The sequence below is a fragment of the Piliocolobus tephrosceles genome, chromosome 19 (genome assembly GCF_002776525.5).
Source record: "Piliocolobus tephrosceles isolate RC106 chromosome 19, ASM277652v3, whole genome shotgun sequence".
Lineage (NCBI taxonomy): Eukaryota > Metazoa > Chordata > Mammalia > Primates > Cercopithecidae > Piliocolobus > Piliocolobus tephrosceles.
In genome coordinates this window covers 23,786,801-23,801,499 of record NC_045452.1, presented here as the reverse complement: position 1 = coordinate 23,801,499, position 14,699 = coordinate 23,786,801, and the positions used below count along the sequence as shown (strand labels likewise).

Genomic DNA, 14,699 nt, shown 5'->3' with positions numbered 1-14,699 from the left:
TGGGTTTACGCCATTCTCCTGCCTCAGCCTCCCAAGTAGCTGGGACGCCCCTGCCACCTCGCCCGGCTAGTTTTTTTGTTTTTTGTTTTTTTTTAGTAGAGATGGGGTGTCACTGTGTTAGCCAGGATGGTCTCGATCTCCTGACCTCGTGATCCGCCTGTCTCGGCCTCCCAAAGTGCTGGGATTACAGGCTTGAGCCACCGCACCCGACCCCAAATTATCTTTTTAAAAAGAGTATACAGTGAATTAAAAGTAGAGTATGGTGGCCGGGTGTGGTGGCTCATTCCTGTAATCCCAGCACTTTGGGAGGCCGAGGCACACAGGTCGCTTGAGACCAGGAGTTCGAGACCAGCCTGGCCAATAGAGAGGCTCACCAGTAGAGATGGTGAAGCCCTGTCTCTACTAAAATGCAAAAATTAGCTGGGCGTGGTGGCACGTGCCTGTTGTCCCAACTACTCAGGTGGCTGAGGCACAAGAATCGCTTGAACCCGGGAGGTGGAGGTTGCAGTGAGCCGAGATCGTGCCATTGCACTCCAGCCTGGCAACAGAGCAAGACTACATCTCAAAAAAAAAAAAAAGACTTGAATAAAGAAATTAGGCCTGGGGTGGTGGCTCATGCCTGTAATCCCAGCACTTTGGGAGGCCAAAGTTGGCAGATCAACTGAGATCAGGAGTTCGAGACCAGTCTCCCCAACATGGCGAAACCCTAACTCTACTAAAAATACAAAAAATTAGCCAGGCATGGTGGCAGGTGCCTGTAATCCCACGTACTCAGGAGGCTGAGGCAGGAGAATCGCTTGAACCTGGGAGTTGGATGTTGCAGTGAGCCGAGATCGCACCACTGCATTCTAGCCTGGGCGACAAGAATGAAACTGTCTCAAAAAAAAAAAGAAAAGAGGCCAGGTGTGGTGGCTGATGCCTGTAAACCCAGCACTTTGGTAGGCCAAGGTGGACGGGTCACTTGAGGTCAGGAGTTCAAGACCAGCCTGGCTAGCATGATGAAACCCCATTTCTACTAAAAATACAAAAAAAAAATTAGCCAGGCATGGTGGCGCATGCCTGTAATCCCAGCTACTCGGGAGGCTGAAGCAGGAGAATGGCTTGAACCCAGGAGGCAGAGGCTGCAGTGAGCCGAGATCACGCCACTGCACTCCAGCCTGGGCGACAGAGCCAGACTCTGTCTCAAAAGAAAGAAAAAAAAAAGCTATGGGGGAAAAAAGAATACATTGGGGAGTAAACTAATTCCCTACATTGGTCTGACTGTGAATTCCTCTTAACTGTTTTGTCATCCAAGCAGCGACACAGGGCCTGCTGCAGCCCCCACCCCATTTAGCAGGCCCAAGTAGAAAGGTTCATGTGAGGCCAGGCACCTGCACGCAACACAGACACGAATCCTGCAGGCCTTTTGTCCCGGCACCTGGCCCAGCACATAGGGAGCGCCCAGCAAACATCTGTGTCACATGAGTGGGTGTCTCATTTGCGTCTGCTGCTCTTAGCAGTTGGCCTCCCTCTCTGGCCAAGGTGAGGGACCCTGGAACTCTGACAGTGGGTTCTAGCCCTCCCAGTCTCTCTGGCCCTGAGAGCAGCCTCCTCCAGTCTCTGCTGGGGGTCAGAGTAGCCAGCGCTTCCGCTGTGAAATGCAGACCTGGGGCAGGCGGGCTCCCTCCTCCTAACTCCTGTAAATTCTCCTGACTCTGGCCTCACTGAGCCACCCTCTCCAGGGACAGGTTCCCTGTTCCTGGGTTCCCACAAGCCTCAGCCTGCCAACATGGCTGGCACAAGGGCTAAATGAGCTGCTGGTACTCAGGTCTCTGCAGCCCTCACTAATGGGTAACGGCAGCACCAGCAGGGATGGATGTGCGTGTGGGTGGCAGGGTTATGGCTCAGTCTTCTGGCTCTGTCCCCACTCCTCTGCCCCACAAAGAGGCCTTCCCTGCCCTGGCTCCCCTCCAGGCTCCTGTCCCCCATCCCCGTACCGTACACCCACGCTCACCCACACCTGCCCCCACGCCCACATCACCATACACCCACGCTCACCCACACCTGCCCCCAGCCCCACTTCTCCTTTGCAGCTCCCCTCCGCCCACACCTTCCTGCCTGGGAGCTGCTGGCCCATGTGCAGGGGATAGGGAGGGTGGGCCAGTGCCCACCAGTCAGGGCTGGCTGACTGGGGTTCTTTGTGAACTTTCAGGGTCTCCCAAGCTGGAAACCTGGGGGCCAGCCTTGTTCCCCTCACTCCATGGCCAGCCGCTGCATCATCCCCTGCCCTGGGCCACCGGTCCTGGATGTGGGCCACAGTGCCAGAGAGAGGGTCCCTTAGAGTTATAGCTCAGAATCTCTCCCCTACCCAGACACCCCCAGGTTCTGCACTGCCCAGGGCCTGGTGCCCTGCCCATCTGCAACCCAGGTGCTCCCTCCATCCCAGCATCCCCTGTGGCAGTGGCCATGCCTGCCACCAGAGCAGCTCAGGCTCCCCCTTCATCTCTCCAAGTCTTAGCCCCTGCTGCCCTCTGCGTGGAGTGTTTGCCTACCCCTCGCTGCTGCTCAGGGTCTCCCTCTGCCCTCAAGCTCCCCTCCCCAGCCCCTGAGTTTCTCCTCTCACTGTGCTCCCCCAGCCCTGAGTGCTTAGGGGTCTGGGTGGCACGCATGGCATTTAACCCCATGCTCCCTGCTGAGCCCTGAGCTCCCAGAGGCCCCTCCAGCCCTGGCCCTGGGGAGGGTGTAGCATGTGACCAGGAGGGCTGAGGGGGCTTGTGTGTGCTTCTGAGACTCAGTCTGAGACACGGGTGACAGACAGTTGGGGACCCCAAACACTGGAGAGCAGAGATAGACAGGAGAGACCCGCAGTGAGACACAGAGGTAGCAGGAGAGGACACACAGCCCTGGAGAAAAGGAGCCAGTGTGGGCAGGCTTCCCTCCACTGCAGTCACAGGTCCCTTGCTCATAGGCAGATCTTCCTGGGCGCTCCCTGCGCAAAGCCCCGGTGGCTCCCTCGTGTCCCCCAGCCACAGTCCAAGCTCCCTAATGTGCTAGATAAGGCCCCAGTCCAGCCCTTTGGTCCCAGCACTCCCTGGATTTCCTGTTTGGGCCTCCAAGCATTTGCTCCCCTTTGGCCTTCACCCCCATCTGTTCCCTAGACCTCACTCCATCTGGCAAACACTTCACCATCACCCCCTCCATGAAGCCTCCAGCCCACCTTCCAGGATGACATGAGCTGGTACCCTTGCCGCGAGGCTGTCTTCCCCCATCAGCACAAGTGTGAGATTCCCTTGGGGCAGACCCACATGCTACTTGGCCCTGGTACAAGTGTCTGATGTCAGGCTGGGCACTGTGGCTCACACCTGTAATCCCAGCACTTTGGGAGGCCAAGGAGGGTGGATCACCTGAGGTCAGGAGTTCGAGACCAGTCTGGCCAAATGGTGAAACCCCGTCTCTGTTAAAAATACAAAAATTAGCCAGGCGTGGTGACGCATGCCTGTAATCCCAGCTACTTGGGAGGCTGAGGCAGGAGAATCACTTGAATTTGGGAGGCAGAGGGTGCAGTGAGCCGAGATTGCATCACTGTACATACAGAGCCAGACTCCGTTTCCAAAAAAAAAAAAAAAAAAAAAGCAGGTGTCTGATGTCCCCAACTGGCTCTGTCCAGGAAGGGCAGGAGGACTCCCTAAAGGAGGAGACAAGTGGGGTGGGGGAGATGGCAGGGGAGCATCCGAGGTCACGGAGCGGCCTTGGCTAGAGGGAGCAGAGGAACCACTCAGGGTCTATGTCCTGGCTGCGGGGCCCATCCCCCTCCCTACCCAAGAGGAGGCTCTGGTCTGCCCCCAGACAGCCCCAGCACCCAGCAGAGGGCCCACCCAGGCGGTGCTGGTTGAGTGACGGAATTGCCTGGAGCGGTGGCTCACGCCTATAATCCCAGCACTTTGGGAGGCCGAGGCGGGTGGATCACGAGGTCAGGAGTTCAAAACCAGCCTGGCCAAGATGGTGAAACCCCATCTCTACTAAAAATACAAAAATTAGCCGGGCATGGCGGTGGGCGCCTACAATCCCAGCTACTCAGGAGGCTGACGCAGATAATTGCTTGAACCTGGGAAGCCGAGCTTGCAGTGAGCCGAGATCGCACCATTGCACTCCAGCCTGGGCGACAGAGCGAGACTCCGTCTCAAAAAAAAAAAAGAAACAAAGAAAGGGGGGCCCCAGGAGAGCTCGGTCCCACCCAGCAGGCGGGGGCAGGGCAGGGCAGAGTGCTCCCCCCGCCCCCCGCTTCCTCCCTGAGGGCCCCGGAGGCCCACTCAGCCTCAGTCCCCACGGCTTGTGCGGAGGCGCCCGCACCATGAAGCGAGGGCCCCGGAGCCTGCGGGGCAGGGACGCGCCAGCCCCCACGCCCTGCGTCCCGGCCGAGTGCTTCGACCTGCTGGTCCGCCACTGCGTGGCCTGCGGGCTCCTGCGCACGCCGCGGCCGAAACCGGGTAAGGAGGACCCACCGGGCGCGCGGCGCCGGCAGCCGCGGGGAGGACGGGGCCCCGACCGCCAGGGCGAAGGCAGAGCCCCGACTTCCGGGGGCGCCGAGGGCTGAAAGGACCCTGTGGGCAGGGCCTGGAGGGGCCCGCTATCACCGCTCGGCCCTCACCGCCGCCTCTCTCCCTCCCCTTGTCCACTGCCCCCCCCCCCCGGCTGTCCCTCCCCTCCCCGGCCAGCCTCGCCCCCCTCCTCCCCACCCCGTCCCCGCTCCTCCCTCCCCTCGGCCCCCTGCCCTCCCTCCCTCTCCCCTCCCGCAGCAGCCCCTGCCAGCAGCTCTGCGCCCAGGACCGCGCTGCAGCCGCAGGAGTCGGTGGGCGCGGGGGCCGGCGAGGCGGCGCTGTCCCTGCCCGGGCTGCTCTTCGGCGCCCCCGCGCTGCTGGGCCTGGCACTGGTCCTGGCGCTGGTCCTGTTGGGCCTGGTGAGCTGGAGGCGACGACAGCGGCGGCTTCGCGGCGCGTCCTTCGCAGAGGCCCCCGACGGAGGCAAGGACAAGGACGGTGAGTTCCGTATGTAGGGGAACCAGTCCGAGCGGGGCGCAGGGGTTGGGGTGTCGGGACGCCCCAGGGGGTGATGCATGGCCCCTGGGGGGAGAGAAGGGCTTTAAGGGGAAACGGAGACAGAGAGCGGAAAAGAGTTTGCTCTGAGGAGCTCAGGCTGAGGACGGAGACATAGTCCTGCCCCTGAGACCGTGGTCGGAGCCAGGAACAGCTCTGCCCTGCCAGACCCCAGTGTGAGGAAGAGACAGTTGGCTGGAAGGGGGCCCCGTCTGAAGGAGGAGCCTGTCCTGCCCTTTGGGAGTCTAACGGAGCTTGGTTCCCCCACAAATCCCTGCAGGGTTTGCCAGACTGAGCCCCAGCTCCCCAACTCCCTGCCCTGCCAGCTCCCCAGTGGCCAGGCCTCTGGACTCAGGGTCAGCCGTGTGCCACCCCTCCCCACCCTGCAGTGGGCTTCATTTGATGGAGTACTGCCCCTCCAGAGGAGTCCTCTAGGGGAGGGAGGGAAGGCTGTGACCCAGTACCGAGCCTTTATCCCCTCTGCCCTGCCCCAGAGCCCCTGGACAAGGTCATCATTCTGTCTCCGGGAATCTCTGATGCCGCAGCTCCTGCCTGGCCTCCTCTGGGGGAAGACCCAGGAACCACCCCACCTGGCCACAGTGTCCCTGTGCCAGCCACAGAGCTGGGCTCCACTGAACTGGTGACCACCAAGACGGCCGGCCCTGAGCAACAATAGCAGGGAGCTGGCAGGAGGTGGCCCCTGCCCTCCCTCTGGACCCCCGCCAGGGGCTTGGAAATCAAATTTAGCTCTTCACTCCAGCACGCACATGCCCTCTTTCTGGGACCAGGCTAACCCTGCAGAAACACAGACACTACAGACCACAGTGTTCAGCCCCCATGGAGTTTGGTGTGCTCGCCTTTGGCTTCAGACCACACCATCTTTGACAGCCCTTGAAGGTGGTAGAGCCCAGCTCCTGTTCCTGTGCCTTCAAAAGGCTGGGGCGCTATGAGTAAGAGACCGCTTTTAAAATGGGGAAGGCACCATCAAGCCAAAATGAATCTGAAAAAGGACCAAGTGGGAGGATGCCTAATTTGTAGCTGGGTGGTTTTTTGTGTTTGTTTGATTTTTTAATTTTTTTTTTTTTTTTTTGAGACGGAGTCTTGCTCTATCCCCCGGGCTGGAGTGCAGTGGCTGGATCTCAGCTCACTGCAAGCTCCGCCTCCCGGGTTCATGCCATTCTCCTGCCTCAGCCTCCCGAGTAGCTGGGACTACAGACGCCCGCCACCTCGCCCAGCTAGTTTTTTGTATTTTTAGTAGAGACGGGGTTTCACCGTGTTAGCCAGGATGGTCTCGATCTCCTGACCTCGTGATCCGCCTGTCTCGGCCTCCCAAAGTGCTGGGATTACAGGCTTGAGCCACCGTGCCCGGCTGATTTTTTAATTTTTTTTATTTTTTGAGACGAGTCTTGCTCTGTCGCCAGGCTGGAGTGCAGTGGCGCGATCTCACCTCACTGAAACCTCTGACTCCTTGGTTCAAGTGATTCTCCTGCCTCAACCTCCTGAATAGCTGGGATTACAGGCACGCACCACCACAGCCAGCTAATTTTTGTATTTTTAGTAGAGACGGGATTTCACCACGTTGGCCAGGATGGTCTCGATTTCCTGACCTCGTGATTCGCCCTCCTCGTCCTCCCAAAGTGCTGGGATTACAGGCATGAGCCACCGCACCTGGTCTTGTTTTGTTTTTTGTTTTTGTTTTTTTTTTTTTTTTGAGACACGTTCTTGCTGTATCACCCAGGCTGGAGTGCAATGATGGGTCCCCAGTACATTGCAGCCTGGGCTCAAGCCATCTTTCTGCTTCAGCCTCCTGAGTAGCTGGGACTACAGGTGCTCCACCTTGCCCAGCTAATCTTTTTTTTTTTTTTTTTTTTTTTAAAGACAGGGTCTGGATATGTTGCCCAGGCCAGTCTCAAACTCCTGGCCTCAGGCAGTCCTCCCCAAAGGGCTGGGATTATAGGCATGAGGCACTGGGCCTGGCCTCTATTTCTTTAATACCTGCCCTCAGAGCCGTCCTGCTTTTAAACTGATGCAAATGGCAGCAGTGCATCATCAATTCATGGATTTTGCTTGCTTTGGGATTTAGTACAAGATTATTTTAAGAAATAACAAAGGAGAAAAGATTGAACTGGATTTTGCTGATTCTCAGGTATCTGTATCCCAGGGTCAACCCTGAGATTGGCCCAATCTACCAGAACCTAAGATGCCATTTTGACCCCAGGGGTAGCTTCTAGAGCCACAAGCCTGCATTTGAGAGGAGATGCGCAGCCTCCAGGGCTGGACTCCAAACTCAAGCTGAAGGAACATGTTGGCAGGCAGCTCTCTCAGGGTCCACCTGAGGTCCCAGCTGCTCCAAGACACAGCACGTTCAGCCATATACACGGAAGGGCTCAGCCATATACACGGAAGGGCTGGGACCTACAAGAGTCTCCTTTGTGTAGAGGCCAGGGCAGGCCTGTGACCTTGAACCAGGTGGACATGAGGTTCCTGGAACTCCCTTCTCTCTCTGGCTTGTTCCCCTGCAGCACTGCCCCCCAGTGCTGGGCTCATTTGGCCATCCTGTGCCAGTCCCCTGGTCACCCACCGTCACAGTGGAAGCTGCTCCCTCCTCTTACAGCCCCAAGCTTTTCCTTGTTCTGGGGCCTGGGGACAAGACTGTCTCTTTCCACTCCTGGATGACACTGTGCACTCCCAGTCAGCCGCCTCCTGCCTGCCCTCCTGCACAGGGTTCGAACCTCCTGAGCTGGACTCCACCCTGGGCAGCTTCCTTGGAACTTGTTGCAGCTTAGCATCTTTGGAAGGGAGCACTGGACTAAGAGTCAAAAGGTGGAGTTCTGGGCACTGTCTTTCCACTCTTGGACCCTGGGCATGTTCTGTTCCATGCATCAGATGTTTTCTGCCTGCTTCCCCCTGAACCGCCACTAGAGCTGCCTGTAGACCCCTGCTTCTCCTGCCCCTCCTATCCTTTGCCAGGCCTCTGGACTCAGTGCTTCCTGTCCCAAGGACCTGTTGTGTGCCCAGCTCAGAAGACAGTGGCCACTCACATCCAGGTCTCTGCCTGGCTACTTGCTCCGTGAACCCATCTCAGATGCCCCTGCCCCCAGGGAGCCAGGTGACAGGGTGAGGTCAAGTGACAAGCAGTAGGTATGGGAGAGGGTTGGTGGGGTCAGGCCCACATGGGCCCAGCCATCCACTCCCCTTCCATCTGGGGTTGGGGGAGTCTGAGCTGCTCCTGGCCACCCTGCCTCCCACCCCATCTTCTCCTGGACACCCCATCTCCCACCCCATCTTTTGCTAAGCTAGGGTTAGCTCAGCAGGTGAAAACCCCGAGGGTGGGTGAAACCCCTCTGGGGCCCAGACATGCAAACCTTGGGCATCTCTCTGGCCCCGCCAGCCGGTAGGAAGTTTCCCCTGAGTTCTTAGTTTTTTCTTCTGACAAATGAGCGGTTGGATGCAAGGTTCTCCTCCCAGCCTGTGGTCCCCAGAGAAGGACAGGAAAGAACCTTAGATAATTCTCCTATGCATCTCACAGATGAGGAAACTGAAACCCAGAGCCGCCACATCGATCCCTCATTTGATCTTTATAAGAGCACCTGGAGGGGGAGGGTGGGGTGTTGGTGTTTGCTTACATTTTTTTGAATAAAAAAATGAAGATAGGCATTTTGTAGACAATCTGGAAGTTCTGGACCGGAATCCATGATGTAGTCAGGGAAGACATGACCCGTGTCCAGTAACCCCAGGCCTCGAGTGTGTGGTGTATTTTTCTACATAATTGTAATCATTCTATACACACAAATTCATGTCTTGACCATCATGTTAATATTTGGTAAGTTTTTCTCTCTTTAAATACTTCACAATAAAGTTTTCAACATGGTAAGGTTTTCCACCCGGGCATTTGGATACTTTGGTTTTTGCTGTTGTGGCCAAGATGGCCTCCTTCCACATGGTCATGTTCAGGGGTCTCTGTTTCCCAGCACAGTTGTTGTGCCAAAGGCCTTGACCTTTTTTTTTTTTTTTTTTTTTTGGGACAGAGTTTTACTCTTGTTGCCCAGGCTAGAGTGCAGTGGTGCAATCTCAGCCCACTGCAACCTCCACCTCCTGGGTTCAAGTGATTCTCCTGCCTCAGCCTCCTAAGTAGCTGGGATTACAGGCATGCAGTACCACACCCTGCTGATTTTATACTTTTAGTACGGACAGGGTTTCTCCATGTTGGCCAGGCTGGTCTCGAACTTCTGACCTCAGGTGATCCGCCTGCCTGGCCTCCCACAGTGCTGGGATGACAGGCGTGAGAACCGCGCCCATCCGGCCAGGCTTGACCTTTTTTTTTTTGAGACGGAGTCTGGGCTCTGTCGCAGGCTTGACCTTTTTAAAGGTCCCTGTTGGTCCATTTTTTCTCCTGCAAATCTAGACCATTTCACATCATCCAGCAGTGATTATATGGTCCAGTTTGCAGATAGGAAAAGAGAGGCCCTATGAGGTAACGGGATCCTGCCCAAGATACAACAGGTGGGTGACGGAGCTGGGCGAACCCTGGGTTCCCGCGCCTGGCCGGCATGCCTGCCCAGCAGAAGGTCATTGCCCTGGACACCCTCCCTGGGAGCGGAGAATTCCGGGACTGAGGCCAGGCCGCACCCCTTGGTTTCATCACTACTCAGATTTTCTCCCTATCTGATCTCTGTTTTTGGTCAGAGTGATCCCAGACAGACTCTGGAAGGGCCGTTTTCAGGGTAGGAACTGAAGGAAAAGGCCCCTCTCCGAGCCTGTGTTTCCGGCCAGCTTTTCCTGAAGGAGGGTCTGATTTCAACCAGGTCCCCAGGACCCTGGCCGGTGGGGGCAGGGCTGGCTGAAGTCTCGCTTCCTCCTGGGGCTTCCTGCAGGCCCCTTTCACTTCCTGCCTGGTAGCCGGAGGCTGGGGGCTCCGGGAGGGGTTGAGCCCAGCTGGTGAGGCCAGGGAGGAAGGCCCCTCGCCTTCGTTTCAGCAGGGATGGCTCAACACGGCACTATCTCTACAAGCTGGTAGCACCTCCCTGGGCCTCAACTTTCTGCAAAATGGGGCTCTTGAGGGCCACCCAGCTGTCCTTGAAGATTAAAGAGGTCATGTGGCATGTAGGGACAGAGGGACCCCTGCCAGGGCCAGGGAACACACCCAGCAGGGAGGTGTGAGCAGGCCTAGTTCTGCCCTCATGACCCCAGGAGCGGGGGAGAGAGAATGGGGGTGCGGTAGAAACGACTGCCCCAAATAGCGGAATAGCGGGCAGAGTCGGGGAGCAACCGGGACCCTACTGGGGTCCCGGGACCCAGGGGAACCTTGGCATCTCTCCACTCCCTAGACTGCGGATAATCTAGGATCCAGGCCCGAATCCAGGGACTTCGGGACGGGTGAGTCTCTGAGCGGCTCCTGCAGTCAGCCCCGGCCACCACCGGCCCCCGGCGATTTGGGCTTGGGGCGGGGACTGGGGGGGTGCGGCCGAGGGGCGGGGTCAAGAAGAGAGGCGGGTCTGAGGGACCCCAAGTCTCAAGGTGGTCGGAAAGGGGCGGGGCCAGAGGCATGCCGAAGGGGTGGGGTCAAGGCCAAGGGGCGAGGAAAAAGCGTGGGACCGGATAAGGGGCAGGACCAAGGCCAAGGGCACCTGCTTCGGGCTCCCGACCTCTGCGCCCTCGGGAGTCCGTGTCCTCAGGCGCATCCCGAGCCCTGGGGGCCTGGATGCGGTCCACGGCCCCGACTGAAGGGCGAAGCCTCGGCCCGAAACTGCGACCCAGGAGCAGGGGGACTGGCGGGGAGAGCGCACCTGTCCCCGTGCACGCGCTGTGGCCTCCGCGGAGCTCTGTCCTGTCTTGGTTCCCGCGCTAAGGTCTCGGTGTCCGCTACGGATTCGCACGTACACTGAGGGCTTTGGAGGGTCCTGAAGGGGGAGCCCGTGGGAGTGTTCAGGCAGAGGGACTACCTGTGACAGCTAAAGTGCTGATCCTGAGGCACGGCGGTGTGCGGGCCGGGGACACGGTGTCGGGGGCATCAGGACGGGGGTGCCGAGCCCCAGCTCCCAGCCTCCCAGTCCCGCCGCTCCCTGGCGACCTCAGGAGCCTGGGCGCCCCTTCCCTCCCACGGGCAGCTGGAGCCTGAGTCAGAGATGCCTCGCGGGAGACAAAGGCAGCCGTGGGCCCTCCCTCCAGACCCCCTCCTGGTACCGGCATTTGCACCAGCAGGGAGCCCAGAGTCCCCCAAGAACCTCTGCTTCTTGGGTAACTGCATCATTGAGGAAATGGAAGAGTTTAGGAATGAGGCCTCGGAGGCTTGTGGGTGGCATCCGCGGTCATGGTCTTCTCAGCCTGGCTTCAGTGGGAGCTCCCACCAGGCCGCATGTACCTGGGTGTTTCCTGTCCGGGGCCCACTGCTTCTCCCTGTAACCCTGCCGAAATGCCGGTAGCCCATCTTGCAGATGACAAAACTGAGGCCTAGAAAGGTTGAATGGCCCTGGAGAGCAGGAATTCCAACCCTGTCAGCCTGGCTCCAAAATAAAGGATAAAGGCTGGGCGCAGTGGCTCGCACCTGTAATCCCAGCACTTTGGGAAGGCAAAGCCGGCCGATAACTTGAGGTCAGGAGTTCCAGAGCCACCCTGCCAACATGCTGAAACCCTGTCTCTACTAAAAATACAAAAATTAGGCCAGGCCTGGTGGCTCACGCCTGTAATCCCAGAACTTTGGGAGGCTGAGGCAGGCGGATCACCTGAGGTCAGGAGTTCGTGACCAGCCTGATCAATATGGTGAAACCCTGTCTCTACTAAAAATTACAAAAATTAGCCAGGTGTGGTGGTGGGCACCAGTAATCCTAGCTCCTCGAGAGGCTGAGGCAGGAGAATCGCTTGAATCCGGGAGGCAGAGATTGGAGTGAGCCAAGATCGAGCCACTGCATTCTAGCCTGGGTGATAGTGTGAGACTCTATCTCAAAACAAAACAAAACAAAAATTAACCAGGCATGGTGGCAGGTCCCTATAAATCCCAGCTATTCAGGAGGCTGAGGCAGGAGAATTGGTTGAATCCAGGAGGCAGAGGTTGCAGTGAGCCGAGATCACACCACTGCACTCCAGCCTGGACAACAGAGGGATACTCCATCTCAAAAATAAATAAATAAATAAAACCTAGAAAGGGCATGTGGGGCTGGAAAGGGATTCCAGGAAGAGAGGGCAGCCTGCATGTCCAGGCAGGGGGCAGGTGAGCCTGGATCAGGTGTTGGCGAGGGCCCTGTTGTGGGGTAGGAGTGCTTCCAGGGTGTGCTGAACTGGCCACAATGTGGATTGAGGGCTCATAGTGCAGGTTCTAGGCCAGACCCTGCCCTTCCTGGCTGTGTGCCAGTCACAGCAAGTCACTTCCTCTCTCTGAGTCTTGAGTTTCTCTCTAGGAAATCCCAAACCTTTCCCAGGGCTCAGCAGAGCTGGCAGACTGGTCACCAACCATCTAATATGGAGACATTGAGGCCCAGCACAAGCTGGTTGTCATGTCCACACCTCTCAGGTCCCCCGGCCTTCCCCAGCCAGAACTGAGTACCAGGTGAGGGCTAGACATGGAGGAAGGCCGTTTGTGCACAGGAGCATGCGTGTGACACACATGTGTGCACACACATGCCCGCTGTGCAGGGAGGGCCCTCAGAGTCATGCTAGCCCTGGACATGCACACTCTTGCTTTCACCCAAGCACACGCAGACACCCATACACTCGAGCTGCCAACATTGGGAGCTGGGGGCGGGGCGGGTGCCCTTCAGGAGCAGGGACTCAGCTCCTCTGCCCGCCCCGCGGGGCTCACTGCAGATGCCAGGGGTTATTTTAAGCCTGGATCAATGGATGAATTTTGGTGACACAGGCTTAGTGGTAGTGGAGGGGGGCGGGCAGAAGAGATAAGGGGTGGGTGCCCTGGAGCCTTGATGGGGTGAGAGACCCTGGGGTCCAGGGCAAAGGGGTCACTCCTCAGCTGGGCTGCTCTATCTCCAGATCCCCTCACCCAGCACATGGCCAGGCACCTGGGGCAGTGTCAGCTGAATGGGCGATCAGATCCCAGGACTCAGCCAGTCAGGGTCAGCTGGGCTCTGTGTTCGCAGCTGCCCTTTCCTGCTCCACTCACTCCCTGTGGCCAGGTGTTCCCATGGAGAGGAGAGGGTATCCAGTGCCTGGTACAGGCCCAGTAGTTGTGGTTACCTATGGCTGCTGACTGACCACTGAATCAGATTGAGATGGGGAGGAAGGCATGTGTGTGTGAGTGTATGTGGGGGGGGGTGTTGGGGGTTGGACATCAGTCCCTGGGAGGGGCTGGAATCCACTTCCTTCATCGGACAAATGGCTGTCACTATGTACATGTATTTGAAGGTCTAAAGGGGTGGGGTCAACATGAGGAAAGCACCCAGTACCAGAACAGTGGGGGCAGGAGGGGGTCCAGAAAGGGGGAGCACTGGGAGACTTGCTCTGACCCATCAGGGTCACCCTAACTTGGAAGAGTCCCCAGTTCCAAGGGGGCAGAGACAAGCCTCTTTCAACCCAGTGCCCAGCAACGGGTGGGAAAGGTGGGAGAAGTGGCCCCCTCAGAGCCCCGGCAGCCTCCAGGGCGGTGGGGACTTCAATACCAGCGGTGCGGGTTGTGCCACGGATTCCATTTCTAGGAATGCCCCCTAAGGAAGCAGGAAAGGACGCTCTAGAAAGTAGAGCTCAGAAGCTCTGAGAAGAATCACAAATGAGAAGTTTCTTTTTCTTTTTCTTTTTTTTTTTAAGACAGAGTCTCAATCTGTTGCCCAGGCTGGAGTGCAATGGCACGATCTCGGCTCACTGCAACCTCTGCCTCCCAGGTTCAAGCGATTCTCGGGCCTCAGCCTCCCCAGTAGCTGGGATTACAGGTGCCCGACACCACGCCCAGCTAATTTTTGTATTTTTAGTAGAGGTGGGGTTTCACCGTGTTGGTCAGGCTGGTCTCCAACTCCTGACCTCATGATCCACCTGCCTCTGCCTCCCAAAGTGCTGGGATTACAGGCGTGAGCCACTGCCCCCAGCCAAACCAAAAGTTTAAGGATGGCAAAAAGTAAGCTACAAACCAGTTGCAATCTAGATGTAAAGTGTGGCATATTTTAGTGTGGTTGTCTCTGGCCATGGGATTAAAACAATTTCATTTAATTCCTTTGTTCATCTGTGTTTTTCTTCTAAACTGGTAATAAGGAGTCCTTTAATGAGGGTGGATTTTCGGGACTGGATGGGAAGTGTGTGTACGTGTGTGTGCACGTGTGTGTGTAGGTGGGGGGAACAGGCTGTCTTTGGCCAGGGCACAAGGAGAAGCTCTGAGAGGGAAGGTTACCTCCTCTTCCTGTCTGAACCCATTAATACCTGAAATTAGCCTGTCAGCCCTTCATGTCAGGCAACAGACTTGATCCTCCTTAAAATGTAAATCCTTCCTCTTCTCCCCAAGCTTCTCCACTTTCATAAGCTGGTCCCAGTTCCTGAGTGAAGGATGGATGGAAAGGGGACCAGGAAGGACCCTAGGGAGCCCCAAATGCTTCATCTCACAGAAACTAGGCGCTGGAGTCCTTTCATTTAGAGGCCTGAGCTGCACACTGGGTCAGTTGCACGCCCAGTCCTTGCCCTCCTGCTGTTTCCGTC

The 14,699-nt window shown here is 57.4% G+C and overlaps 2 protein-coding genes across 8 annotated transcripts in view; one reads left to right on the top strand and one right to left on the bottom strand.

Moving 5' to 3' along the window:
• The window catches only part of SEPTIN3 (septin 3), a 429,247-nt gene that overhangs the window by 74,907 nt on the left and 339,641 nt on the right, over nt 1-14,699 (bottom strand). The window lies entirely within an intron of this gene.
• TNFRSF13C (TNF receptor superfamily member 13C) lies at nt 4,222-6,046 on the top strand. Of its 2 annotated transcripts, none has more exons than XM_023221863.2 (3): nt 4,222-4,466; nt 4,779-5,015; nt 5,567-6,046. In XM_023221863.2, exons 1-3 carry the CDS (start codon nt 4,331-4,333, stop codon nt 5,746-5,748), a joined length of 555 nt encoding a protein of 184 aa, XP_023077631.1. In that variant the 5' UTR covers nt 4,222-4,330; the 3' UTR covers nt 5,749-6,046. The 2 variants fall into 2 exon arrangements, with proteins under 2 accessions (XP_023077631.1, XP_023077630.1); XM_023221862.2 differs by having other exon boundaries at nt 4,244-4,466; nt 4,776-5,015.

Bases quoted from the DNA above. Each gene is read 5' to 3' on its own strand.
- TNFRSF13C (XM_023221862.2), top strand. From the start codon at position 4,331: ATGAAGCGAGGGCCCCGGAGCCTGCGGGGCAGGGACGCGCCAGCCCCC. The intron at 4,467-4,775 runs GTAAGGAGGACC...CCCCTCCCGCAG, and splicing joins CACGCCGCGGCCGAAACCGG to CAGCCCCTGCCAGCAGCTCT. The intron at 5,016-5,566 runs GTGAGTTCCGTA...GCCCTGCCCCAG, and splicing joins CGGAGGCAAGGACAAGGACG to AGCCCCTGGACAAGGTCATC.